This window comes from Ambystoma mexicanum, chromosome 14, assembly GCF_040938575.1.
Source record: "Ambystoma mexicanum isolate Mex_15411 chromosome 14, UKY_AmexF1_1, whole genome shotgun sequence".
NCBI lineage: Eukaryota > Metazoa > Chordata > Amphibia > Caudata > Ambystomatidae > Ambystoma > Ambystoma mexicanum.
Window position 1 is genome coordinate 174201541 of NC_090940.1, and position 27268 is coordinate 174228808.

General features: G+C 49.8%; 1 protein-coding gene across 1 annotated transcript in view; it reads right to left on the minus strand.

Annotated features, from left to right (window-relative positions):
• Positions 1-27268, minus strand: part of RTF1 (RTF1 homolog, Paf1/RNA polymerase II complex component) — a 956198-nt gene that overhangs the window by 527091 nt on the left and 401839 nt on the right. The window contains exon 8 of the mRNA XM_069638847.1: positions 8482-8659. Within this exon, the coding sequence (XP_069494948.1) occupies positions 8482-8659 (178 nt within the window). The remainder of the gene's footprint in view (positions 1-8481; positions 8660-27268) is intronic.

The window sequence follows — 27268 nt, forward strand, 5'->3', positions numbered from 1 at the left end:
AAACCCAAAAAACCCATCCAGAATGGGTTAAGACTGCACGAGTAAATTCATATTTTAAATTTGTTTTGAAATAGGATTCTCCGTTTGCCACAAGAAAAGACAATCAAGCTGTTGCCACTTTTGTAAAATGGGGCAATGTGTGCGTGTTTTTGTTGCAGTTTTTATCACACACCCATGGGCTTCACTGGCTCCCTGTTGCTTCAGAGATTATATTCAAATCCATCTGCATCATCCACAAGGCTGTCTAGGCCAGAGACCACACTATCTGCAACTCTTACAATATATACCCCCTCTAGAACTCTGCGCACCACCGGCATAAACGTTTGTAAAGCATTTAGCTAAACAGAGGGCAGGAGGTCTATCGCTTTCCTCAGCCGGCTTTGAAACAGCTTACCCCTCTCCCTCTTCGTCTTGAGCATGACTTCTTAAATTCGGAAGCTCCTCAAGACTTTCCTCTTTACCTCCCATCCCCCCCCCCCCTCTCTCTCCTGTGCTAATCTCACAGTTGCTTGTTTGGCGTTTAGGGTTCTTATGCAACCTCTCGTCCCTGACCTCCCACACCAAATCACTTCCAGCTTCTGTCGGGCCTCAGCACTTGCCTCGGCTCACCCTCCACCATGGAGGCTCGCAATTACCTTACATTGCATGTCATCTGTTGCTCACCCATGAACACCCCAGCACTTACCGCATTCTCCCTCTGCACTATCACGTTCTGAACACTCACAAGGAATAATAGGTTTGTCCCCCCCTCCCCACACTGTACTGAATGTTCATGTAGTTCATTGTTTCACATCCCCTTGTCCCCTCTGTTGCCCTGGGAGTGCTTCGAAACAGTACTTATTTCCTGTATAAGCACCTAACAAGCAAACAAATCCAAATAAATAAAATGTCAGGACCCAGAGATGTGCTTATGACAACAGTTAGCACATCGCAACTACCTCTCCTGTATTGGTGAAATGTGCATTTCATCATGATGATGGACAGACGAGCCAAAAAGCAAAATGCATGTGCCATCTGTCAGCCAGTGCAAGCTTAACCAACTGCCCGTTGTGGCCACTATTCAATTTGCCTGAACTCACTTTCTGAACTATGCACAGCTCCACAAGATGACCTAGTGAGACAGTCTGCTAAAGATGGCATATGCCAAAGAACACCTATAGTCATCATTGGAACGCCCAAAAAACCTTCCAGTGGCACTAAGGTGTGTCATAAAAGGTGGAGCCCCCGGGGGGAAAGGAGAGCGCAAAATCATGAAACACTGCCGAGGGTGATTGGCTGGAGTTTGCTTGTGCAATTGGATGTCCATGTCAGTGATTTTCATGAAGTTGTTCAGACCATCAGACTTGAGACCGATTAATCAGGGCAGCAAACCTGAATGAAGGATCCCCCTGGCAACGGTGGTGGATTCCCAGATCTAAGTCAGTGTGTCATCTCACACAAGTGAGCATGCATATATGTGCCAGCGACTCCAAAACAAAAGCTTGCATTGATGGCTGCCAGGCTAGCTCTAGTGGCAACAGAATGATGCCAAGAGCTTTGAATTGCTGTACTGCTTGAAAGACTTGCCGTTGCCAGTGCACTCATGCCAGCAGCCCAAATCCCACGGTCTTTCTGCAACAGTCATATCTATGCTGGTCCTCCAAGGGTCTGTCTCCTGGGGTGGCCTATACAATATCATGTGTAACCCCAGACCCATTACCAATGAGGGTAGACGTGTTGGATGTATGATGTGAGCAAGCGTGAGAGATTTGGAATTCAAGTATTTCTCCATTGAGGGTTCTATGTATTTGTTTGTTTCAGAGGTGTTGGGGCACTGTAACCTTTACATTTATAGTGCTCATTTGGCGCGAAGGCAGTTTGCAACGACAGCTAAGTCTAAACAACCCTCACGCCACTATGGGGGCGCCGAAATGGGCTCTGCAGCCACAGTGTGGTGTGTCGAAACGACCGGTTGCAAAACACTTGCGCCAAAAGGAACAAGTTACTTACCTGTAACTGTTGTTCTCCAGCATGGGTCTGGCATGGATTCACATGCTCATGAATATTCCCCGTCGTCAGGCTGGGAATCCTCGGTAAAGAAAAAACCAGTATCAGTTTCGTTTCTGATCTGTCTTTCGTAGTAATAACCAATCACTGGTCTCTGCGTCATACTGACCACAGCCAATGACTGCCCTCTACCTAAGCACCGCCTCTGGCAGCCATCTTCAGATTTGGAAGCACGTGAAGTGGCAGTATGACCAAGTGAAGAGCCGCAGAGGGGTAGGCGGGAGGGTTCGCATGTGAATCCATGCCAGACCCATGCTGGAGAACAACAGTTACAGGTAAGTAACTTGTTCCTTCTCCAGCATGGGGTCTGGCATGGATTCACATGCTCATGAATAAAGAATACATAGCAGTACACACATGCACAACCACGGGAGGTGGCAAAGGCTCAACATTAAGCATCACATAAACTCAACATTAAGCATCTTACCTCCTCACCAGGCTCACCTCAGGCGAACAGGTTGCGCAGCACTGCTTGGCCGACCCTGGACTCCTCCCTGGAATCCCGGTCGACGCAGTAGAATTTCGTGAAGGTGTGCGTCGACCTCCACGTAGCAGCCCTGCATATGTCCAGCAGGGGCACACCAGATAGGAACGCCGTGGTAGCTGCGATCGCTCTGGTGGAATGGGCTCTCGGACGGCCAGGCAGCGGTCGGTTTGCCAACCGGTGACAGCACATGATACAGCCGGAGAGCCATCTGGAGATGGAAGCCTTCGAGAGAGCCTTCCCCTGATTGACAGGTCCAAAGTTCACAAAGAGTTGTGACGTCTTCCGAAAACCCTTCGTGCGGTCCACGTAGAACTTCAGCGCTCTAGCTACATCCAGCGAGTGCAAAGTCCTCTCAGCCGGCGACGAAGGCGACGGGAAAAACACAGGTAACACCAAGGGTTCGTTGAGATGGAAGTCCGACGGTACCTTGGGCATGAAGGAGGGGTGCGTCCTGAGCACTACCCTCGTGTCGTGGAAAGCCAAGTACGGGGCCTCGCAGGAAAGGGCCTGGATCTCTCCCACTCGTCGTGCGGAGGTGATGGCCACAAGAAAAGCTGTTTTCCACGATAGAAACTTCAACGGGGCCGAGTGCAGAGGCTCGAACGGAGGTCCCATGAGCTTGGTCAGCACCACGTTGAGCTCCCACGCCGGGGCCGGAGCCTTCACCGGCGGGAACGATCTGAACAGTCCCTTCATGAACTCTTTCACCAGACGATGAGACCACAAGGACGTCCGGCCCGTGGTCCTGGTGTATCGGGAGATCGCAGCACGATGAATCTTGATGGACGCGTGTGCCAGACCAGCTTTGGCCAGCGTCAGCAGGTACGGCAGTACTTGGGGAGCCGTAATCCGTAGAGGGTTAATCTTCTGTGCGTGGCACCAGACAGAGAACCTCTTCCATTTGTGTCCGTAGCATTTAAGAGTCGAGGACGCCCTGGCCTTTGCAAGAACCTCTCTGCAATCGGCCGGTATGTCGTATCCTCCAAACTCTAGCGCTGCAGGAGCCAGGCCTGCAAGTTCAGCGACTTCGGGTCGTGGTGGAGGATGGCGCCTCCTTCCCTGGAGAGTAGATCCGCGTCCGCCGGCAGCTTGATCGGCGGGGACGCTGACAAGTCCAGAAGGTTCGGGAACCATATCTGCCTCGGCCACGCAGGTGCGACGAGGATCATCCTGCACCGCGACCTCTTGAGCTGGTTGATGAGCCGGATTAGCAGAGGCAAGGGAGGGAACGCGTAGAGGAACAGGCCCTCCCAGGGGAACGAGAAAGCATCGCCCATGCTCCTCGTCTGGGGAAACCTGCTGGCGAACCTCCGGCACTTGGTGTTCGTCGCCGTCGCGAACAGGTCGATCTGGGGTGTGCCCCACCGTCGGAAGAGGCGATCCACCAGATCCTGCCGTAGCTCCCACTCGTGGCACGAGCGCAGCTCCCTGCTGAGTGAGTCGGCGATGGTGTTTTTTATCCCTGCCAGATGAAACGGCACCAGAAAAATCCGTTGGGCGACGGCCCAATGCCACAGGTCCTGCGCCTCCTTGGACAGCGCTGGGGACCTGGTTCCGCCCTGTTTCCTGATGTAAAACATGGTGGTGGTGTTGTCGGTGAAGATCCTCACCACCTTGCCCTTGAGGGACGGAAGGAAGGACCTGAGGGCCCAAAACACTGCACGGAGCTCCAGGACGTTGATATGTAGGGACTTCTCCGTCGGGAGCCAGAGTCCCCTTGCGTGCAGATTTTCGGTGTGCGCTCCCCACCCTTCCAGGGAGGCATCCGTGGTCACAGTCTCCTGGTGGGCTGGGGTCTGGAAGTCCATGCCCGCCGTCAGATGCGCGCGGGTGCCCCACCACCGTATCGCTCGTCGGAAACTCTCGTCGAGCTTGATCCTTTCCTCGAAGCTGCCCGTCGTCTGGATCCAGCGCGCATCCAGGAATTCTTGCAACGGGCGCATCCGGAGCCTGCACATGGGAATGAGGTAGATGCAGGAAGACATCATCCCGAGGAGGGACTTGATGGACCTCACTTTGGCCGCGTCGGCCACCAACATCCGTTGCACCTTGCCCAAGATGGTCCTGGTCCTCTCCTCCGACGGGGAGGCCAGAAGGGACACTGTCGAGCCTCGCTCCCAGAAACAGTGCGACTTGCGCGGGCACCAGGTGGGATTTGGCGTAGTTCACGGAGAATCCCAGGTCCGTGAGGAGTTGGACGGTCCTTGCCGTGTGGACCACGGCGAGCTCCCTCGTCTTGGCGCGGATGAGCCAGTCGTCCAGGTAGGGGTAGACGTGAATCCCCTCGCGGCGCAGCTGCGCCGCCACCGGTGCAAGGCACTTGGTGAATACCCTGGGTGCCGACCGTAGTCCGAAGGGAAGGGCTTTGAACTGGTAATGACGCCCTTGGACCACGAATCTGAGGAATTTGCGGTGCCCCTTTAGGATGGGAATGTGGAAGTAGGCATCCTCCAAATCCAACGACGATAGGAAGTCTCCTTCCTCCAGCTGACCCAGGACGTGCTGGAGGGTGACCATCCGGAACTTCTGCGCCTTGATGAACTTGTTCAGACGTCGCAGGTCTAGGATGGGGCGCCATCCTCCCGTCTTCTTCTTCACGAGGAAGTATCTCGAGTAGACTCCGGAGCCCCGAAGCCTCTTTGGGACGAGTTCGATGGCGCCCTTTCTGAGCATCGCCTTTACCTCCAGGGGAAGTTGAGGGACGTGAAGTTCTTTCCTGGCCACGGGGGGGACGCGCGGGCACCTTCTTTGAAACTCGAGCGCGTGGCCCCGGGCCAGGGCGTCCAGCACCCAACGGTCGGTGGAGATGGACTCCCACACGCTGACGAAGCCCGCCAGCCGGCCTCCCACCGGGGTGCTTCGGTGGGGGCCCGACCCCACGGCCGGTTCAATCCTGCTTGGACGCGGCCTTGCCGCCTTGACCTCCTTGGCGACGACGGCGGGGTCCGCTAGACTTGCCTCGTCCTCTGTAGGCCTCTTGCGACGACGAGCGGGCCGCTTGACGGTAGGAAGCGAAACCGCCGCCGGAACCTTTGGAGGCGCCCTTGCCTCCGCCGCTCCGAAAGGGCGTCCGTCGTTGCAGGACTCCAAGGGCCCGGGCCGTCTCCGTATCCGCCTTGATGGCCTGAAGGGAATCGTCCACTGTCTTCCCAAACAGGTTGTTCCCGTCGAAGGGCATGTCCAGGACTCTGGTCTGGACGTCCTGCCGGAAGTCCGTAGCTTTGAGCCATCCACGACGTCGAAGGCAAACGCCGTTGCCCAGCTGGCGGAACCCAGTGTCGGCGATGTCCGTCGCCACGGTGATGGCGTGGTCCGAGGCCACCTCACCTTCCTGCAGGATCTCAAGGGCCTCCGCCCTCTTGTCGTCCGGCAGAAAATCCAGCAGGGGAGCCATCTTGTACCAGAGCTCCCTGTCGTAGCGGGCCACGATAGCCAAGGCGTTGGCCGCTTTAATCGTCGTCGCTGCCAACAAGATGACTACGCCCCATAGTATCCAATTTCTTTCCCTCGCCGTCCGGCGGGGAAGTCGATGTGGAGGCCGCACCCCCCCCCCCGCTTTCTTCCTGGCTGCCGCGGAGACGACGGAGTCCGGGGTAGGCTGCGCCCGGAGGCATAGGGGGGCCGTGTCCGGGACCCGGTACTTTTTCTCGTACCGGTCTCTTCTAGCTGGCGTCGTGGAAGGGTTCTTGAGGAGGGAAAGGCCCTCATCCCAAATGTCGTCCAACAGAGGCACTGCGAGGACCGTCTTCCTCTTGGCCTCGCGCCGCTGATAAAGGAAGCCTTCCTTTTTCTTCTCCTCAGGGCAGAGTTGGAAAAGCTCGGAAGCCCTGGAGATCATGGAGTGGAAAGATCCGATCTCGTCGGGCGGAGAGGCCCTGGTGGGAGGCGACGACGGAAAATCCTCGTCGTATGCCTCGTCGTCCGTACCCGTCGCTGCCGTGTCAGTCCCCGTATCATCCCCTCGGGTGGACGGGGAGGAGGGCTGGAAGGGGCGCGACGGTTGAAAAGGAGGATGGATCCTTCTTTTCTTGGTAGGGGGAACACCAGAAGGTCCCGGTTCTGGATCCCCCGACGGGAGAGGTTCCTCCGTCGGTAACGGTAGCCTCGTCCTTATCTCGGAGCATAAGGACTGTATGGCCAACAAAATGGCCGCCGAGTTGTCTTGCGGCGCTGGCAGAGGGGAATCCGACGGGCGAGCAGGGGCCCCGTCGGTATCCTCGACGATGTCGTCGTCGTCACCTGCGTCGGGGTCCATTCCGACGGGCTGGCCTTCTTCCACGCCTAGGCCGTGGCTTAAGACCTCGATCAGCTCCTCTTCTGAGGTTGAGGCCGACTCTACGACGACGCCCTGCCCCCCCTTCTTCCCCACGGGGGGTTTCACGGGGGTCCTATCGATGGGCACAAAGGAAGACTCCCTCCGAGGAGGCAGGGAGATTCTGGGCCCTGAGGTTGCCACCACTGGTGCAGCCACCACAGGCTGAGCCAGGGCCGCCGCGACCGTTTCGATAGAGGGCTTGGTCGGATGGATCAAGGCCTTCACCACCTTAGGTGCGCTCACCGCCTTATCCTTGAGGGAGGGGGCACTGCCACGCTCCTCCTCTGCCTTAGAGCTCGACCGGGGCCTCTCCAGGAGCTTCGCCGGGTGCTCGGCCTTCCTCTTACCCGACCCAGAGCGTTGGCTCGTGGTTGATGGTGCCGGGGAGGGTGCGCCCTGCCTGGCGCCCGTAGAGCCCGACCGTTCGGCGCTCCCGGTGCCAGCGGACTCGCGGTGCTTGGCCTTATGTTGGGCCCCCGTCGCCGGGGCGCCCTCAAAGGTCTTAGAAGACCGCTCGGATTTCTTCTTCTCGCCAGACGGGCTCTTACCCTCCAGCCAGTTGGCGAGACGTTGATGGCGGTCCTTCATGGTCCGTTCCGACATGTTGCCGCAAAACGCACAGTCCTTCTCCACGTGCGTCTTGTCCTCATGAAGGCAGTAAAGGCAGAAAGAGTGTTCGTCCTCCTTGAAGACGTTCTGCAGCTGGCATCCAGGGCAGACCCTGAACAGCTTTCCGGGCGTCGAGCTTCCCTTCTCCTGGGCCATCTCCGAGACCGGGCCTGAGAAGCTTCTGGAGTCCTCCGAAGTGTAGCTCGACGAAATCTTCACCCTTGAGGGGCACAGATGAATCCGACACGGGTCCCCGTTGATCGGATGTAGAATCGGTGGAGCTTGAGGCTCTTTTGACCGAAAGAATCGAAGTTTTTTGTAAAAAGCGCGAAAAAATAGCACTAACGCTCGAGAGCAATAGCACGAGGATCCCAACACATGAACGTGCGGTAAAAATCTGAAGATGGCTGCCAGAGGCGGTGCTTAGGTAGAGGGCAAGTCATTGGCTGTGGTCAGTATGACGCAGAGACCAGTGATTGGTTATTACTACGAAAGACAGATCAGAAACGAAACGGATACTGGTTTTTTCTTTACCGAGGATTCCCAGCCTGACGACGGGGAATATTCATGAGCATGTGAATCCATGCCAGACCCCATGCTGGAGAATGTGGCATACCAGTCACATGCTGCAAAAAAGTTTGCCTTCACTCCATTTCCATGGTTGAAGAAGTTAATGCCACCAAGTGTTAAAGAATTGCAACACATGCATTAACCCAGTGCTCAAAGGGCATTGGCATTTTGATAAATAACCTTACCTTTGGTGGAAGCAAATGCCAAGAGGTGACAAAGAAAATAAAGATTAAGCAACCCCAAACAATGTAACAGCACAAACTGGATGTACACCAGATTCAGAAAGCATGCATCTAAATAACATTTTACTTTAACAGGTACCCCAGCACCACAACAAAAGCTCTGCTAAATCAAAACACTGAGGGGGGAAAGCCATATTTTAGTCTGCATTACAGTTAAACATGGTAAGAAAATTGTATAAGCAGTGCAGAAATATCTGCAGGATGTTACTTACCCTATACACTGGTTTACTGTTATGATTTCCGATGCCAATCCTAACAAAGCAACCTGAAATGGTTTTGGCAAAGAAAGGCATGTGACACCAACGCTCCAGTTTATGCCGAGATAACCGTACTTTGTTCAGCTCTTCAGGTAAAGTAACAGGTTGGGATTTGGGTGGGACGTCTTCTTTCCTTGGTGGAGAAAGAAGGGGAGAAGAAACGCCAGAAGATATCAATGAATGAACAATTGCTATTTAAAGAAAAAAATTACATTACAAAATTACATTCAGGGTGACCCGATTAAAGTGAACATAATATTTGAAAATCTCAACTTTTAAAACCAGCCTCAAGTCTAAAAGTAGGTAAATCCAAATACTGTCACACCATCAATGCTATATAAGGCTGCATGCTTGTAACCTATGGGTAATAAAAGGCAGAAATGAAGACGGAGCCAGATTCTCAAAACTTATTTTGGCCCAAGCGAGCATACACACACCCATGTATGACATGGACCCAGCAAGCACACAAATGTTGCTGGGAAAGATAGTCATTTAAAATGAACAATACACGGTCATAGATGGATTAACTTATTTTATTATTCACATACGAATACCACATATTCCTCATCTTTGATATTTAAGCCTGCTTGCAGCTTGCTTTGGAAAAATATTTCATAGGGTCGGGCGTCGGGCAGAGTCGAGTCTTGGTCCTTGATGGCCTCTGTAGCGTCCGTCGTGACGTAAGTGCTGGTATATGAAGCACGCACGCTGACCACTGCCTCAGTTCTTAGTTTTTTCCCCCTCCTTAAATTTGCATGCAGTGTCATAGGAGGAGACAATCTGGACATTGTAAGGAAGGTGTAAGACATGGACATTCTAGGCAAGCAAGAGGGGATGGATGGGTGGACGATGAGAAATACTTGGGATGAACATAGTTGAAAGAACGTTACCACAGGTAAGTAAATTGTTCTTTCGAATGGATTGTCTCCTCCCAGGTACTCCTCATCTTTGATAGACTCCCAAAGCAGTTTGACTTCAATAGATTCTTGTCACCCACTGACTATTTGTTTATATTATGAAGGGCAAATTTGGCTTCCTCTCCTGATAAAGAATCTACACAGTAAAATGTACTGCAAGTATTAAGCGAGGACCAGGTTGCAGCTCTTCAAATGTCCCGCACTGACATACCTCTTTCCAGAGCTGAGGAAGCAGCCACCCATCTAGTGGAATGCCCCCTCAAACCTTCAGGCACATCTTAGCATGCCAAAGACTAACATTCTGTTATGCACATGACAATCCATCTTGAGATTGTTTGCTTTGTGACAGCCAAGCCTAATCTTTGACCAGCATAACCAATAAGGAGCTGATCATCTTGACAAATGCTTGATGTTCTAGTAATGTAGTGATGTAGTAGCTTAGCACCCTTTTAGAGTCTAGGCGATATAGTCTCTCCTCCTGGATGGATGAGGTGAAGGATAAAAAGATGGTGTCATGACACATTGTGCGAGGAGAGACTCCGGCACAACTTTCAGAAGGATAGATGAAGTAACTCTTGTCCTTGGAAAAAATGTGAAAAGTGGTTTGAAGACAGCGCCTGTAGCTTTTTTACCCCACAGGCAGATGTGATTGGTATTAGAAAGGCTGTTTTCATGGTAAGCATTCTTAAAGGGCATGAATGCAAGGGCACAAATTGAGCTCCCATAAGACATCTTAGTGCAAGATTTAAAGCCCATGATGGCACAATGAAGGGAAATGAAGGCGGAAACAAATTGGTTAAGACTAAGAAATTGTGCCACATTCCATACATTGAAGTACGATCCATCATCTGGAGAGATCTCAAAGATTGGCAGTGCCCCCTCAAGTATCCCTTCACCGTGACCACTTGCAACCCAGAATTAGTTAGATGGAGCAAGAAAGAACATGTGGAATTTTACACGTGAAAGGGTCAAGTTTATTTTCTCTACACCTGCTGCGAAACCTATTTCAATGGCAGTGGTATAGGGATTTAGTTGCTGGTCTTCTAGCTGAAAGCAACACTTCCATTACGTCTTCCGGAAGGTCCCAATCCTTATAGCTCACCCTTCCAGACACCAGGCATGAAGATTGAGCGTCCCGATAACTGGGTGAAGAATGCGACCTCCCTCTTGCGCGAGTAGGTCCTCTCTTTAGGGGAAGACAAATTGGAGGGCAGATGGCCATATCCAGAAGGTCCGGGTACCATGTTCTCCCGACCCGATCCAGAGCAATGAGAATCATGGTTCTCCCGAACTTCCTCACCCTCCTGACGACATGAGGAATGACAGGGACTGGTGGAAAGCATAACCCCCAGTCCACCACAAACACGTCCCGTAGAGCTCCTCTGGGGAAATTCTGTGGAGCAGAACAGCTGCCACTGGTCTCGATCAGATCCACATGAGGCGTTCCCCAAAGGGGGACGCTTGTCCTGCCCTCACAGTTAAGCTATGCGCCCCGCAGCTTGTCCCTTAGATCACCAAATTTAGAAACTTCCCTTTCAGGAAAAATTATGTCCCTTCAAATATCAAACAAGCCTGGATTTCCCCCTCCGATTAAAAAACCTACTTTGGATGCAAGTGTGCCTGGTAATTACCAGCCTATTACAAATGTCCCTTACTTGCTAAAGATATTGGATAGAGTGGCACAACTGTGGGCTACATTGATCCACTGAACCGAATTTCTCCAAAACCAAGCTGCGCTTCAACAGAAACCGCAAAATGGTTGCGCTGGTTCCAGTGAGCACCATGGCCTCAAAACTGCATTGTGCAGCAACAAAAAGATGCCTGCACCATCTTGCCAAGCACATATTGGGCAGGATGGAACAAGGGGACACACTAAGGGAGCTTGCCAGTGTGTTCTTACATATACATAAGAAACAGTGAAAAAGCAGCGCTGCTTTGGTGCCAGACCAAAGTCCCCATTAAAAAGGAAACTTTTTTCACCTTTAAAATAATGCTGCTGACGCTATTTTCATCTGCTCTTCCTTAAACCTCTGATTAATAAGGCCCCCAACCATGCCCATTCATATCGGCATTGTGCTATAGCAAAACCAAGTATGACCCCTGAATGACTAGCTCTGTTAAGCCAAATCTGAAATATAAAAAAAAATAAAGACCAAAGAAACTTCACTTTCTGCCGTGCACAGGAAACACTATTTTGTGCTACAAAGTGTCAAAGGAATTAACCCTGCAAAAGAAATCATAGCTCTGTGCACATGTCAATTTCAATGCTTCTGTGCTTCAAACAAAACTCTTGCCTACAAGAAAAACTAACTATGGCTGCAAAACAATGTGGGAATCTAGATAGAAAAACCAGATTTGCAAGAAAAATGCAACTTTCAGTCACCACATGGGAAATGTATTTTGCAAAATAAAGGAAAACATTAATTTAAAAGGGCATGTTGGATAAGGCCCTGCCCTTAACTAGCTATGTGGAGGGGATTTTGATGTGAAAATACAATGAAGTAAATGGTTCTATTTAGTAGATTTTCTTACAATTCAGAGTCGAAATAAATACCATTAATTCAAACTTCAGTGGCTGCTGGGGGGAGGGGGAATGTTAGCTAAAAACAAAACCCCAAAAAAAAAAAAGGTTTCTGCTGAGAGGACAACAAACAAAATGGCCTCTCAGTAGATACTAACACCTCAGTGATAATTACTAGGTTGGACAGAATCTAGTCTGAACCCACTGACAATGAAATTTCCAGGACAAGGACATGTGAAAAGAAAGTCACAGGTTTTTGTGATTTATACAGGAGGCTTCAGAGGAGATCTCCATGGACCCCCCCCCCCTTTTCAGGGGGTAGCTTGTAAGCTATTCCCATATCTGGGGGACAAAGGACTGCAATTTGTTTCCTAAGAATATTTATGAATAAAAATGTAAAGACTTGTACTTCTGCAGCAGGACTTTGTAAAAATGTCGCAGTTTAAAAGTAATTTTATTGGCTTTCATTTAAGACATGGAAGAATTCACTGACCCCTTGGGAATAGAAATGGCAAAGAATCAGGTATTACAAGGAACGTATGCATGATGCCAATGCGAATTTTCATATTTACATCCCCCATATGAGGATCACACATGTATAAAGTTATGGAATTTTAGTTTGAACATTTCACACTGAAAAGCACGAAAACCTGGTAGAAGGGTGAAACAATGTCTCACAAACTGGAGATTTGGACTGCTATGTGCTGCATACAATATGTTACCTGTTTATGTAATTTTATGTAATTTTATGTAATTTTTTCTGTAGGTTTCCACTATAGAAATGTGGCATTTAAGGCAAAACTGGATTTTAGTTAAAGTATTGTGGGAGATTTTGGACATTGTAAAACTCGCATCATAAATCTGACGACATTCTCTTGAAATCCAACCAGCTTAGAGTGAGGCAGGGACTAGCACCCCTGACCAAACCAATAGTTTAGAGGCGTGCTTAGCTAAACCTGCCCAGCCATATACTTTGATGATGTCACTATGCATTATAAATAAGAGTCCCTGACAAGACTCCAGACAGATACACTTCCTGAAGTTCCAGCGCTGCGTTCCTGATCTCCTCCATCCAGATTCCAGACCCCACTACAAGGCTGACCCTACTCCAGAGCCCACTGCAAAACCCAAGCATTGCTGATCCTATTCCCTGCAAGGCCTCAATTCTGAAAACCCACTGAACTCCCATTAAAAAAAAAGAGGAAAGCTGTGGTAACTTTTGTATCCTGAAATTAGACTGGCTTGCTGCCCACTAACTGCATGCATGTTGCAATCCTGCCATCCAGCGGACCTTAAGTAGCCAGTGACCAGAATTGCCATTCCGCTGTCCTTACCATCCGATGACCACAATGGCCCAGCTGTTTTCTTTTGCCAGGCGCGCAACCGTGTGGTGACCAGAACCGGCTGACGGTCCAAAATCCCAAAACTAAAAGTGGACGGGGAGCGTAAGCCCTACCCCATAGAAACCCATAACCTATCTTGTCTTGCCTTTGTCCTTATCCCACTCTCTACGCCATCCTAGCCTTATCCTGATAACTTGCTAAAATTGTTAGATTTATCTGTGCACCCTGCCTGTGACTTCCGACAGTGCTAGCGCCATGTCTTTTCCATTTTGTCTTGTGGAATACTAAACTATTTCGAGTGGTCTGAATGGTTTCCGCCAGGGTGGAGAGCTTGGGTGACAGGGTTGAATTTGCGAATCAACCTTGGATCTTACTGTGTCCATCTTTGGTGGGCTAGTCTGAATACTCTAGTTTAAAGTAAAACTGTTCTTGTTACAACCGATTTCCTTTCCTATTTCATGGCATCATTTTGCTCAAAGCGCACCTTTTTATATCTTGCATAACCCATCCGTTTCATAGCAAGAGACCTATTTTCCAACTCTAGATTGTCCCTGTGATGTATATCTATCCCCCAACCTGAAAACCGCACTCCAAATCAGAGTATTTCACCTGTTTTTATTAAAAACTGTTTGGGTAATTTAAAGCAGGAATTGAAAAGAAATGCAACTTGTACACGTGTCATTTGGCTGCAATCTGTTCTAAAATTTCTACTCATTTTCGAATTGTATGACTTTTGCTGATCCATTGCCCTGTGATTGCCAATCTGATTCTTTATATACTTACCAATGATATAACCTACATGCTATTGTGATAAAACATATGTATATTATAATTTAACCACACATTAATTCACTATTTATCCTTTCCGATTGCTATTTAAGGCCTTTGTTAAGGGTTTAAAGTCTGTTTCTGCCTCTTATTCTGTGCGGGAAGGTCGGATTTTTATTCTGTCTTCTGCCACTTATTTCTGATTACCTGCTTATTTCTATCCACTCAGAATTCGATTATCTGTGGGTTGAAGAAACATTTTAGGGGGAAACCTTAACTTGGGTGCTATCTTTCCGAAATCAAAAAGCGCTCCTGTTCCATTGTTCTGTGTATAAGTTCTAGGAGAAGGGTAACCAAGTGTCTTGATTCCATTTGCATTGTGATCACCCCATTGGCGATTGCTGTGCCATATTAAAAATTGTATGATTTCTTTTGAAGTTTAAAATAAATAAATATTGCATTTTACCAACCAGCCTGGTTCATGGTCCACTGTGATGCGGGGTATTTGAAAAAGGGGGTGTGATACAAGTGGTGTACCATCTCAAATTGAATCTGAATAAAATAAGGAGAAAAGCATCACAGTTGTGCACTACACACTAGGCCGAGACCAAAGGGTGTGTCGCCTGATTGAAATCCTTAAACTTGGGGGCTCGGTAGCCGGGATCGAGTTTGGTTGCCACCCGTGACAGGCTAACACAGCAGACTAACCTGCAAGGTAGTGATACTTTGTGTGGTTGGAATACTGGGTTACACTGTACAAGCGCCCCCCAAAAACACTCTAAGTACCAGGCCTGAGTCTAAAAATTAAAGCTAAATCAACCCCAAAATATACAGAAAGCAATAGACTACAGGTTACCCTTACATAAATGAAGGACATTTCCAAAATGGCTGTTTCAGTAGAGATCAATATGGAGCACCTCCTGCACAAGCTATTTGTCAGAGGTGAATGGCCAGAAAAGGATAAAAAAAAGTCTGGCTACAAGAAATCACAGGTCACCGCCATAGACATGGATACATCGCAGGACGGTGGCCTATTACACCAAGCATGGAGTTATATATGACCCCAAAAATTAAAGAGGAGCAAATCAAAAAATTGTTAGAATCGCACCCTACATGCATCTCCACATGGGAGTGATGCGGGAAAAGCATGAGGAAAATACAACTCTTGAGCAAAATCAATCCGAACTTTTAGCTCAGATACAGGCTGAACTAAAATTAGAACAAAAATTACAAAAGAGCCAAGAGTGTGAGGCAGAATCTGGAGATTACATTAAAAAATGTAAAGAGGACTTGGTCCTTCAATAACATAATTATGTAGACCAAGAGGCCCAATTAGATGCATTGAGACTAGAGTGTCAGGAAAAGGTTGACTCCCTGGAAGAGTCAACAGAAGCAGACTAAACAATTAATATATAATAGGGTCTGCTCAGGACAAATCACTATGCTGCAAAATCAGGCCAAAAGGTTGGAAGAGGAGAATAGCAAATACATTGTATGAGAGACCTCCACTCAACAGAATTTGACCAACAGCGCCAGAAATTCAATACCGCCAAGAAATAAAGGGATGACCTGGCTGAAAAGAGGGGCACCCTAAGTCAGAAGAAAGACGCCCTAGGCCAGGAAATAAGCAAGTTAAAAACAGTTACAGGGAAGTGAGTTAGCCCTGCAGAAACAAAATTAACTCAAAACAGAGTATGTGAATCAACTGGAGCACGCCAGACGGGTAGAAGGTACTCTGGAATAGAGCACCCAACCAAAGATGCAAACTTATGAGGTGAGTCTCCTTCAACAGAAAGTCTCATATTCCCAAACCATACAGGAAGCGCAGACACAATATGAGGCCCTCTGTGAAAAGAATGATGGGATCCACAAACAAGTGGCAGTGCAAGAGCGGGTCATAGAGGCCAGTAAAACCTTGATAGCTGAGCAAAAGGCTTGGATCTCTGCTTATCAAGAAGTAGGGGCTGAGAAGGAGAAACTAGCAAGGTTGGAGAAAGAGGATGCTAGATTTAATCCTAACTGGAGGGACCCTGAACAGTTAGAGGGGGACCGGGCAACCCCTGGTCATAGTATAAGGACCTCTGTACTAAGGGACTCCAACCCATTTAACACTTGGTGCACTGCGGACTTCAAGAGTGCCGGTTCACATGAGGCCATCAGAATTTAATAGACCAACCAAGCATGATGGAACAGGTCAGCGCCCCCCAGAAAGTGATGGACGAGCATCCCTGTATAGATACCCAAACATTAAAGCTGATGTCTCTGACAAGAAAATCTCCTATGAGGGGAGAGTCAGGGAATTAGATCCACAGAAATACTAACTTCCAAGCGACCAGTTGGTTCACTTTGTTGAAAAACCGAATGAAATTAGGCCCAAAAAGAGCATCCTGAAGACCTCTACCCCATTAGGGCAGTGGGGGTGGGGGGGATACTCTGCAAACCCTGGGAGTAGGGAAGAGTCAGAAGACTACTCTCCTGAGCACCAGGTGAGTGGAGCAACTAGACCCCACCGTTCTGCAAGCCCCACTCAAGGTCACAGAATCAGGGAGTGCCTAGATGATCATGAGGGGACCTCAAGTAATAGCGCCTCCGAGTCTGAGGGCCAGTGGACTCGGGTGACTAAGTCAAAGGCGGCAAATAAACTCAAGCGTTATGACAAAAGACCCCATTGGGAAGATTAAAGCCATTAGGAGTGTCATAACCCCATACCATAAAAAAGCAAAATACTCCGTTTGGGAATACTTTAAACTCTATGAGCAGATGGCGGACACTGTTCATCTGAAAGACAACCAGAACTGCATAGAGTATGTAAAATGGACCTTCTCCCCCGAGTACTTCAGTTTCTTTGCTGGACTGGAGGACCAAACCCATTCAAGTTGGTCCACCTACAGGGTGGCCATATTTAAACACTTTTCCGCCCACAGAAACCCCCAAGAGGCTCACAAAGCAGCCTACAATCTGAAGATCAGGCCACACAAGAATTTGTGCAGGAGCCGCGCCTTTGCACAAACCACTAGGAGGGTGCGCACGGATAGCAGGGAATTTATAACCACCTTCTTTCATGCACTCCCAAAGTACATCATGACCCATGCTGGTGAGGGATTTCCATGACAAAAGATCTCTGGACTGGGTCATGGAGCAGGCGACCTGCATTTATGAGGTCCAAAAACCTGCAGAAAATAAAAATCTGGCCAAGAACCCCAAACCAGCCAACACCCATGCTGCTACTAAAGTGGTGGAGGTGAAGGTTGCCCCCATTTTAGATCTAGAGATGGGGGGGGGGGGCTAAAAATGCACCTGCACAAAATCAGAGACCCAGAAGGCCATAAAGCCAATCACAAACAGGTGGCAGTCAGGGAAGTAATCCGACCAATGGGACCCCCTAACCCCCCGGATTAGATCAGTCCGAGATACAAGGTCAACCGACCAATCATGGGGTATATATGGTCTCCCAAGCTCTGGGGGCTGGGGATCCAATCGGGTAAGTACCACCCCGAGAAACTTCCCTCTCAACTTCCCCCAGGAGGGCCGTAATTTCCCAAATGCTGGGTTAAGTTTCTTTCCCCGGTACCCACAAAACCCCAACCTGCAGGACAACCCTCCTTTCTTTTCCCACTTACAGGAAACCAGACAACCCAATCCGGGAGAGGGGAGGCCAAGGGTGGAGGGTTACCAAAATTCACAATATCCAGGGTACTACGGGAGAAGGGATAGTTACCCTTCCCGTGAGCCACCTAGATTGGAACAGACACCCTTACCAGCCGGAACGGGTGTCCCAACTGGAGTGCCAGGTCCAGAACCTAACAGGATCTGGGTCACATGTTGAGGGCCCAACAGAACCCTCAGATGAACATGGCGGCTCAGAAACCCACAAACCAAGGGTCTGGTATCCCAGAACAATGACAACTCACCGGTTCCAGAGGAGGCGGCACAGGGTGAAGGGAGGTGTAAAGCCCTAGGGGAAGCTTCCTTCCTTAATCGCGAAAAGCCCCTGGACACAGGAACTGGAACAAAAATCTCATACCCCGAAAATCTGCAACCCAAGGAACAGAGGGTGGGTAGGAGAAATAAAGAACTTTAAAAAGACCCATTTTGGGGAGGAAGTTAGTGTCCTCCAATTTGAAGGGGAAGAATCCTTAGAATTTGGGGAAAAATATCTTCCCCTTCAAGGACGGGGGTACTCCCAAAGAAAAATGGGTCCCAAGAGATCTAAATAAAGACTGGGTGTGTGTGGGGACAGAGTCAGAATCGGCCATCCTTGAACCCCAGAATGAGCATCCAGGAAACCCAAGAGTAATAGAGGATTCCCAAACTCCCCCAACCAATTCTGGTGACTGCCTCCAAAAAAAGGGGGGCAGCCCAGAATCAGAAAAAGTGGAGCCTGAAACTCCCCAAATAGCAGAAGGTAAACTGTTTCTGGTTCCACGTCTTAAAATTGCAGCAAAAATGGCTGTGTACACAAAATATCACGGCAAAAATGCAGTGGTTTGCCGCCACAATCATGTAAAGGGTGCAGGGGACACCCATGCAACCCCGAGACCAATTATACCATTTAAGGCGACATTTTTACTGAGATTCTATTACCCGATACCATTTTTCTTTCAGATCCCCAAACTCCCACACAGATTTATGCCCAAACTACCCGTGTCAGAGTTAAAAATAAGGAAATTGACCACCAAGCTGGCCCAAAATGCACATTATCTTTGCCCACTTGAGAAGGACGGTAGATTTTATGCCCCCGTCCAAGTGCAAGGGCAATGTACATTTGCAACGCTGGTGGACACTGGATCCCAAGCCACTCTTCTGTCAAAAAGGCCCTTTGATCAGCTACATTCAGGAAGGGGGAGAGATACCGGATCCCTCTCACCCCTCTTCCTGGACAACTCCAGAACTTCGATGGGAATGAAATTCCTGTTGAGGGCACTGCAGATTTGTAAATAAAAATTGGGCGACACAAAGTGAAACAGCCGGTCATAGTCGTGCCTCGAGGGCACACCCTGTCTTCTAGGGAATGACATCCTGCGTAGGTTGTCCCCCCCCCAATAGTCTGTGAATAAGGTCCTGTGGACTCAGACTAACAGGCTAATAAAATTGAAACAGTGTCAACCAGGTTAGTTTAAATGGCAAATGCCACATGGTTGAACAAAAACCGGATCATATTAAGTTTCATTTCCAAAACAATCAAATACCTGCCGTGACAGTAATTGCTATAGGACAACAAACCGGTGATGGGAACTTCTTTCCATTCCTGAAAATGAACCTTCCTTCCAGTTTCAAGTGGCATTCCACACTGGAAGGAAATACTTTGAAATTCTATGCCAATTCCCAATCTGAAAACCCCAATTCCATAGTCAAAAGTGATGAGAAACGGGCTCAAAGGTTAGCGGATATTCAGAAAATTAGAGAACAGTTGTTCATCCCTATTCAGTTAAATGTGGGGAAGGAGTCTGTTCTCGCCCGAGAGCGCATGGACAACAGTAAGAGCTTCTTCAGCAAAGCCATGTTCCGAAAGCTCCCAAAAGATCCAGCCATTCCCACATTTAAATTGATCGATAAGTGGGAAATGGGCCTGGAAACTTTCAATTGCAAACATCTCCTGCCAAGGAGGAGTATGCTTAAATTGTCTATAGGTAACAAAAGCATAGTACATAATTGTTGGGTCGTGTGAGATGTCCCTGCTGCATTCTATTTAGGCAGTGATCTTCTCAATAGTTTTCCCATTAACTTGGACCTGAAAATTACAAAGCCTGGTCCCAGCCAGGGGGTAATCCATTGGACTTTGACGATTCAGAAAAAGCATTTTGGTCAGCCCAATTGATGCCGTATGCAGTTCAAATTGGAGAGGAGGTCCCCATCCCAGGACGGACCCGACTATTCCCACTTGAATTAAAAGTTAAAAGGACAGAAACTGCAAAATCCTGACGCATATGTACACCTCAATGCCCATCTCCAACAGCAGGGGTTGGGGTTAAACCCAACACCATTAGTCAATGTAGAATAACACCATTCCAATATTGATGGATGACAGCGACCCTAGGAGTATCACTCTGGGCGCAGGCACCATTATTGGAATGGTGGTTGATGACCGACATTTTTCCTTGGATCTAGGTAATGGACTGATCGGACCAATCCCCAATGACTTTTGACAGTGATAGTGAAAATGTCTTGCGACAAGATAGGATCTTCACCCGGCAAAAGAGGGGGGGGGGATTTCCTGGTTACTCTTCCTGCCTTTACGGTGAGTAAGAGGTGACCTGTGACATCAGGCAGGATGAGGTGATCTTCCAGGTCCACAGTGACAGCCTCTCCTACTTGAAACCCTCTGTCCGGGTCAATACTCTAACCGGGGACCTCTCCACTCAGCTGGAGGTGGCCGCTGAGATAGCAAAACCAGAAGTCTTTCCAGGCTTCAGGCAAACGGTTGAAGAGCGGGTCAACATAGCTGATGCCTGTGAGACTCCGAAGCAAAGGCAAAAGTTGAAACATGCGTTCAAGATCTTTGACGTGGACTCGTATGACTGGTCGCACCGAAATCCACACTACAACAATTCCCACGTACCCTGGAATAACTCCAGTGTTTGTGAAGCAATACTGCTTGCCTCTCGCATCAATGGAGTCCCTGATGGAAATCAAAAACCTTGAGTCCAGTGGGATAATTCGTCCAGTCCACAGCACCTTTAATAATTCGGTGCTGAGGATTTTAAAACCGAACGGTCAGTGGAGACTCCGCTGACCATCGGGAGCTAAATAAACAGGTCCATACGTCCCGATGGCCTATCCCCTACATTGACATGGGGCTGGCCCCGATCCAGGGGTCAAAGGTATACAATACCTTTGGCCAGACCAGTGGGTACTGGACCATGCCTGTCAGTAGGGAGGAACAATACAAGCTGGCCTTTACCTTCGGGGGGCAGCAGTACACCTGGATCCGGACTCCCTTCGGATACATCAACTCCGGCAACAAATTCAACAACTTCCTACATAAGGCCATGGCCAACATGGGTGAAAGGGGTAACCTGGCCTATGTGATGATGTCCTGATAAAAAGCTAAACTGGGGAGGAACACATAGCGGAAATCCATTATGTTCTGACACAGTTGAGGGTTGCCTGAGCAAATTTATCCTTCCAAAAGGCGCAGTGGTGCAGAACCTGTGTCAACTTCTTGGGACATGAACTAACTCCTGAGGGTCTCTGTCACCAGGAGAGGAAAGGGGAAGACCCCACAACTCTGCGGGAGCTAAGCCTCCTCCTTGGACTGACTAATTACAGAGAAAGTTCATTGAGGATTACACAGAGATCACAAGACCCCTGATCCATCTGTTGAAGAGGGGTGAGGGGGGGTCAAGTGGGGGAGGGTCCAGAACAAGCCAAGTCAGTAAAGCAACTCAAAAGAAGCCTCTCACTAGCTTACCCTGTCTGAAACCATGAGTTCTTCTTGGCGACATGGTTTTCGATTGCATGCTTCACAGCAGTATTATATCAAAAGCATGACAAGATCAATAAGGGAGTGGTTTCTTACCTGTAACTCCATTTCTCCAGCATTGGTATCTTTCATGGATTGACATGCTTTGAATATTCCCCGTCAGGCTGGGAACCTCGGTCACTTTAACCTAGCGTTTTCCTATGGAAAACTTCAACAATTTAGTGTCTTATAAACGTCCTTTTTGGGCGCTTTAGTCCCCACCAATAGGACGTAGGGTATAAATAGCCCCGCCCCCACGGCTTCCCTTCAGATTTTAACCTCCAAAGTAGAGGGAACCCGAACCAGGTTTGCCTGCAGGGGCGGCCGGAGGGCACATGTAAATCCATGAAAGAACACTGGAGAAATGCAGTTACAGGTAAGAAACTACTCTTCTCCAGCATTGGATCTTTCATGGATTCACATGCTGTGAATAGATTACATAGCAGTACCAATCATGCATGGTGGAGTGTAAAAGCAAACCAATACAGAAACAGAATCACATACATGAGTCAAATAACCCCATACAGTGATCAAGTTAAAAAAATGTAACACCCCAAAGCTGCAGGGCTTACCTTATTGAAATAGGCGTTGCAGGACCGCCCGTTCTACCTGCACATCACCATGCTGCTGCGCCAGACAGTAATGCCGGGTAAAGGTATGCAGCACCGCCCAGGAGGCCGCCTGGCAAATGTCCACAGCGGAATCCCCAACCATAATGCTGCCGACGAAGCCGTAGATCTCGTCGAGTGTCCCTTCGGAGTCCTTCCCAAAGGCTTCCCAGCTTTAGTGTGGCAGAACGAGATAGCAGAGGACACCCAACGAGAAAATCATGAGTATGATTCAAATAAAACTACAACGCCCTCTTTACGTCCAGCGAATGCAGAGCCCGTTCTGCAGGCGTGGGTGCTAAAGCAAAAAACGAGGGCAAAACAATAGAAGTGAGTTTGTGAAATGCTGTTGGCACTTTGGGGATAAAGTGCGGATGGGAGGCCAAAACAACCTTGTCCTTCAAGAATCTCAAGTATAGGGGGGTCTACAACCAATGCTTGCAACTGGATATCGGTCTGGCTGAAGTAATTGCCACCAGAAAAGCCTCCTTCCATGACAAATTGCAAAGGAGTCGTCGACAGCGGCTCAAAAGGCAGTCTCAGTCTCATCAGACCCAAAAGTACCACACTAAGGCTCCACACCTGCGCAAACTTCTTGACCGGAGGAAAAGTACAAAACAACCCCTTCAAGAAATACTTGACTAGGCGATCACTAAACAGAGGAGCCTCATGCCGCCTCTGAGTAAATCTAGAAATCGCTGCCAAGTGTACCTTTATGGAGGATAATGCCAGGCCTTTTGCCACCATCTGCAACAGTTAGGGGAGAACCTGTTCTGGGGAAATGTTCAAAGGGTCCACGCCCAGCTGGCCCTTACACCACACACAAAACCGTTTCCATTTACATGCATAGGAGACATTCGTGGATGGTGCTCTAGCAGGCCAAACTGAGTAGTCGGGAGCCAGGCCGTCAGGCTGAGAGACCCCCAGATTGTGGCGCCACCAACCGGTGAAGGAGATCTAAGAACCACGGCTGCCTGACCCAGAACGGAGCCACCAGAATCACAAGGCATGGGCATCTCCGAATCCATTCGACGGTCCTTCGGATAAGCGGAAAGGGAGGAAATGCATACGCGAACCGGCCCATCGACGGGAACGAGAATGCATCCCCCAGACACTCGGGCTGAGCCCACCTGCTGGCGAACTCCCTGCACTGTTTGTCCTCCACCGTTGCAAAGAGATCCAATGGAGTATGGCCCCACTTCCGGAAGATCATGGAAACCTGCTGCTCCTTCAGCTGCCAATCGTGCATGTGACCAACATCCCTGCTGAATGTGCAGGCAGATGTGCTCAACACTCCCGGCAGATAAGCCACAATGCCAATTTTATGCAATAGAGCCCAATGCCAAAGGTCCTGTGCTTCCCTCGACAGCACCCTGGAATGCGTGCCCCCATGTTTCCCCGAGATAAAACATTGTGGTGGTATTGTCTGTCAACACCCTCACCACAGAACCGCATATACGTGGCAGAAACTACTTGAGGGCCCAATGTACTGCTCTCAACTCGAGCACATTGATGTGGAACCAAGATTCCTCCCGAGACCACAGGCCTTGAACTTGCGAGTCGCCGAGATGGGCCTCCCCCCCACCCCTTCTGAGAGTCATCCGCCACAAATGTAAATTGGGACTCCAGCAACGGCATGCCCCGAACCAGATTGGCCAAGCACGTCCACCAGCGAAGATCTTCCACCAGGGTGCCGTTGATCAACTTGTCGGACCAAGAGCCGCGACTCATGAAGAGACTACAGTTTGGCAGTAGCGGAATGCATGACGTCATGCCCCCACCCCTCCCATCCCATCAGCGACATGTAGGTCTGGACCGACACCCTTGTACCAATCTTCCACTCGGCTGCCCGTTGCAGGAGCTTCAGGACCCACTCGCTTGAGGGCTTCACAAGTCCCAATCAAGTCCGAAATTCCGCCCCCAGAAACACCAAGTCCTTGGAAGGCGTCAGAAATGATTTCTCGAAGTTGATGGCGAATCGCAGTCATTGCAACAGCTGCATGGTAGCACTGAGACTCTCCTGCGCCTCCCCCAGCGACGAAACTCTCACCAGCCGGTCGTCCAGGTATACGTGATGACCCTCCCGTCTGATACACACTGCCACTGGTGCCAAATATTTTGTAAAGGTCCCGGGGACGACCTTAAACCAAACAGGTGTACCCGAAACTGGTAATGATCTTCTCCCACGACAAACCGCAGACACTTGCGGTGCCCTCGACGCATGGGAATGTGAAAGTATGCGTCCTGTAAATCCAATGAAGCCAGAAACACGTCCGGCTGTAACGACCGGATGACTTCCTGAAGAGTGAGCATCTTGAACTTCACGCGTTGCAGAGTCTTGCTCAACGCCCAAAGATCCAGGATGGGTGGCCACTTGCGGTTAGGTTTCTTCACCACAAAGTAGCGGGAATAAACCCACCACCAAACGATTAGACGTAATTTTGCACCACTCGTCCAGGTTCATTGCCACCCAGCCCCCCCATCATATTGTCCTGAAGGCAGTCATTGTTGTGGTTAAGCCTGCCTCACCCTTGGAGGTGGAGGACTGCAAACCCATTTTTCCCTGAGCCTAAAAGTCCCAAATCTTCTGTGCCAACCTCAGATACCCCTGGGAGCATTAACTTCACCCACCGTAACCCCGGTCCTTGGTGTAAGCAAACCTGGCATTACCCAAAGCCCCCCAGAACGGGCGAAAGGAGCGAAAAGAGCACCCACTCTATAAAGCCCCTAAGGATTTAGCAGTCTGTCTTCTTCCATCCCTTTGAGGCCCTCATCGATTTTTTTCCCCCAAACAAATGCTGACCTTCACAGGGCATGTCGATAACTTTATAATGCACTTCCGGGCAAAAGGTCAGTGCACTTTAGCCAGGCTTGGCGACAAAGCACTACCCCTTTGTTAATCTGCTTAAAGCCGGACTCCGCCAGGTCAACAGCAATATTTATACTGCGATTGGCAGCTTCCTCCCCTTCACGCACCAATAGCATGGCGGTCTTGCAGTGCTCCTCCGGCAGATGTTCCAAAATAGGCACCAGCCTATGCTACATCTCAGGAGCATAGCCTGGCATGATCGCTAAGGAATTTGCTGCTTTCACCGTCGTCGCCCCAACAGTCAAAGCCTTCTTCCCCAAGGCATCCTGTCTCTTTTCTTCACTGTCCGGAGGAGTAACACGTGTGCTGACTTCGGGCCTTACGGCTGGCCGCCGCCGCCACCAGACTCAGGAGTGGGCTGTAACACTAAGCACTTTGGGGTAGATTCTGGGGCCTTGAACTTTTTCTCCAGTCTACCTTAGAGAGCCGGCTCCGAAAATGGATAGCGCATCGTGCGCAGGCCCTCCTGCCACATATGGTCCAGATTTGACATGGAGAATACAACTTTGCGTCTCTGGCCCATGTGATCGAACAGGAAGCACTCCTTCCGCTCTTCCTCAGGTGCCAACCCAAACTCCACACACGCCTTAGCCATCATAGTGTGGAAAGCCCCAACATTATCAGAGGGGGGTGGAGGGGCTGCGCCAGACTCCGAGGTTGTTCCACAACCCCATCCGTGTCCCACGTGTCATCCCTCGTCGGCGACGATGAACCAGTAGACAGTGTCCCACGGAACACTGTCCGTCTCTGGCAGTTCGCCCTCCTCAGGGTACGTCGTGGACAAGGTTCTCTCACCGGCAGCGGCAACCCAGCCGAGGGAGATCTACGTGGAGGCACACCAGGATCTTCCATGACAGGCCCCACTGGGACCACAATCAGAGGGGGTAACCTTGCATCCAGCTGGCCCAACAACGATTGCAGCGTGGACAGAACTTGGAGTGACAACATAGACTGCAGGTTCACCAGTGGGTAACTAGCAGGACCCACTCCCACTGACGTCGAAGGCCCAACACTTTGCAGTCCCAAAGCAGACGGCTCCAACACAGGCTCCCGGTCGTCGTCCAACTCAGAGGACACTGGAAAAGCTGCCGTCTCCTGATGTAGAATGGAGTCAGGCAGAAGCGAGTCAAAGGCAGAAGACTGCCATGCCCCACTAGTCAGCAACAATCCTTCTGTGTCCATCCTCGTGGACAAGAAACTTATTGGTCCTTTATCAAGCACGGTCAGAGACTACGATACCACCGGCGAGGATGGAACCGCAGACTGAAGAGCAACCGTCGACTATGGGCCCACTGTCGATGAGGTTGTCGTAACGACCACCTGCGGTGTAGATTTCACCGGAGACCCCGCCCTGCTTGGCAGCGCTGGACCGGTGTTTAGAGGACTCCCCGTTAGAGGACGGCCTGCGATGGTCTCCTGAAGAGAAGCGCTTTGACGACGAGTCCTTCTTTGCCAAGCCCTCTCCTGTGCCGTCAACTTCTCAGGCCTACCACCAGACCCTCGGGAAAGGTCCGACCGACCATGCTTAGACGAAGAAGCACCCTTCGACAGCTGCTTACTGGAAGAAGACAGACTGCTCTTACCCACCTCCGACGCGGTGCCGGATGAGGTTTCTTAGCCAGAGGCTCGGCCGACGCCGCCCGGCGATGTTCCACAGACTGCACAGGCCGCTCTGAGGACAGGCTCTGGACCAACCCCGCCCCCGAGGCTTGGTATGTGGCCTCATTAAGCCAACAGAACAGCCGCCAACTGCGGTCCTTAACAGTCTTCTGCAAGAACCCTAGACAAATCTCGCAAGTGTCTGTCGAGTGATGGGGGTAAAGGCAGTAGAGTCAATCCATATGCCCGTCACCCTCATACACCTTTTTCAACCCACAAGGCGCACAGGGCTGGAAAAGAGACTTCTTTTGACCCCCAAAAGCCATCTCAATACACAAATAGCGCACACACACACGTGAAAAAATACAACACACAATGTGATCCCAACAGTTTGGAGATGGTTGAAATCTGAAGGAAAGCCGCGGGGGCGGGCCATTTATACCCTACGTCCTATTGGTGGGGACTAAAGCACCCAAAAAGGACGTTGAAAGGACACTAAAGTGTTGAAGTTTTCCATAGGAAAACACAAGGTTAAAGTGACCAAGGTTCCCAGACTGACGACTGGGAAATATTCCCAGCATGTGAATCCATGAAAGATCCAAAGCTGGAGAAAGTAATCTCCTACGCAAGCAAGACTTTATCCTCGGTGGAGGAA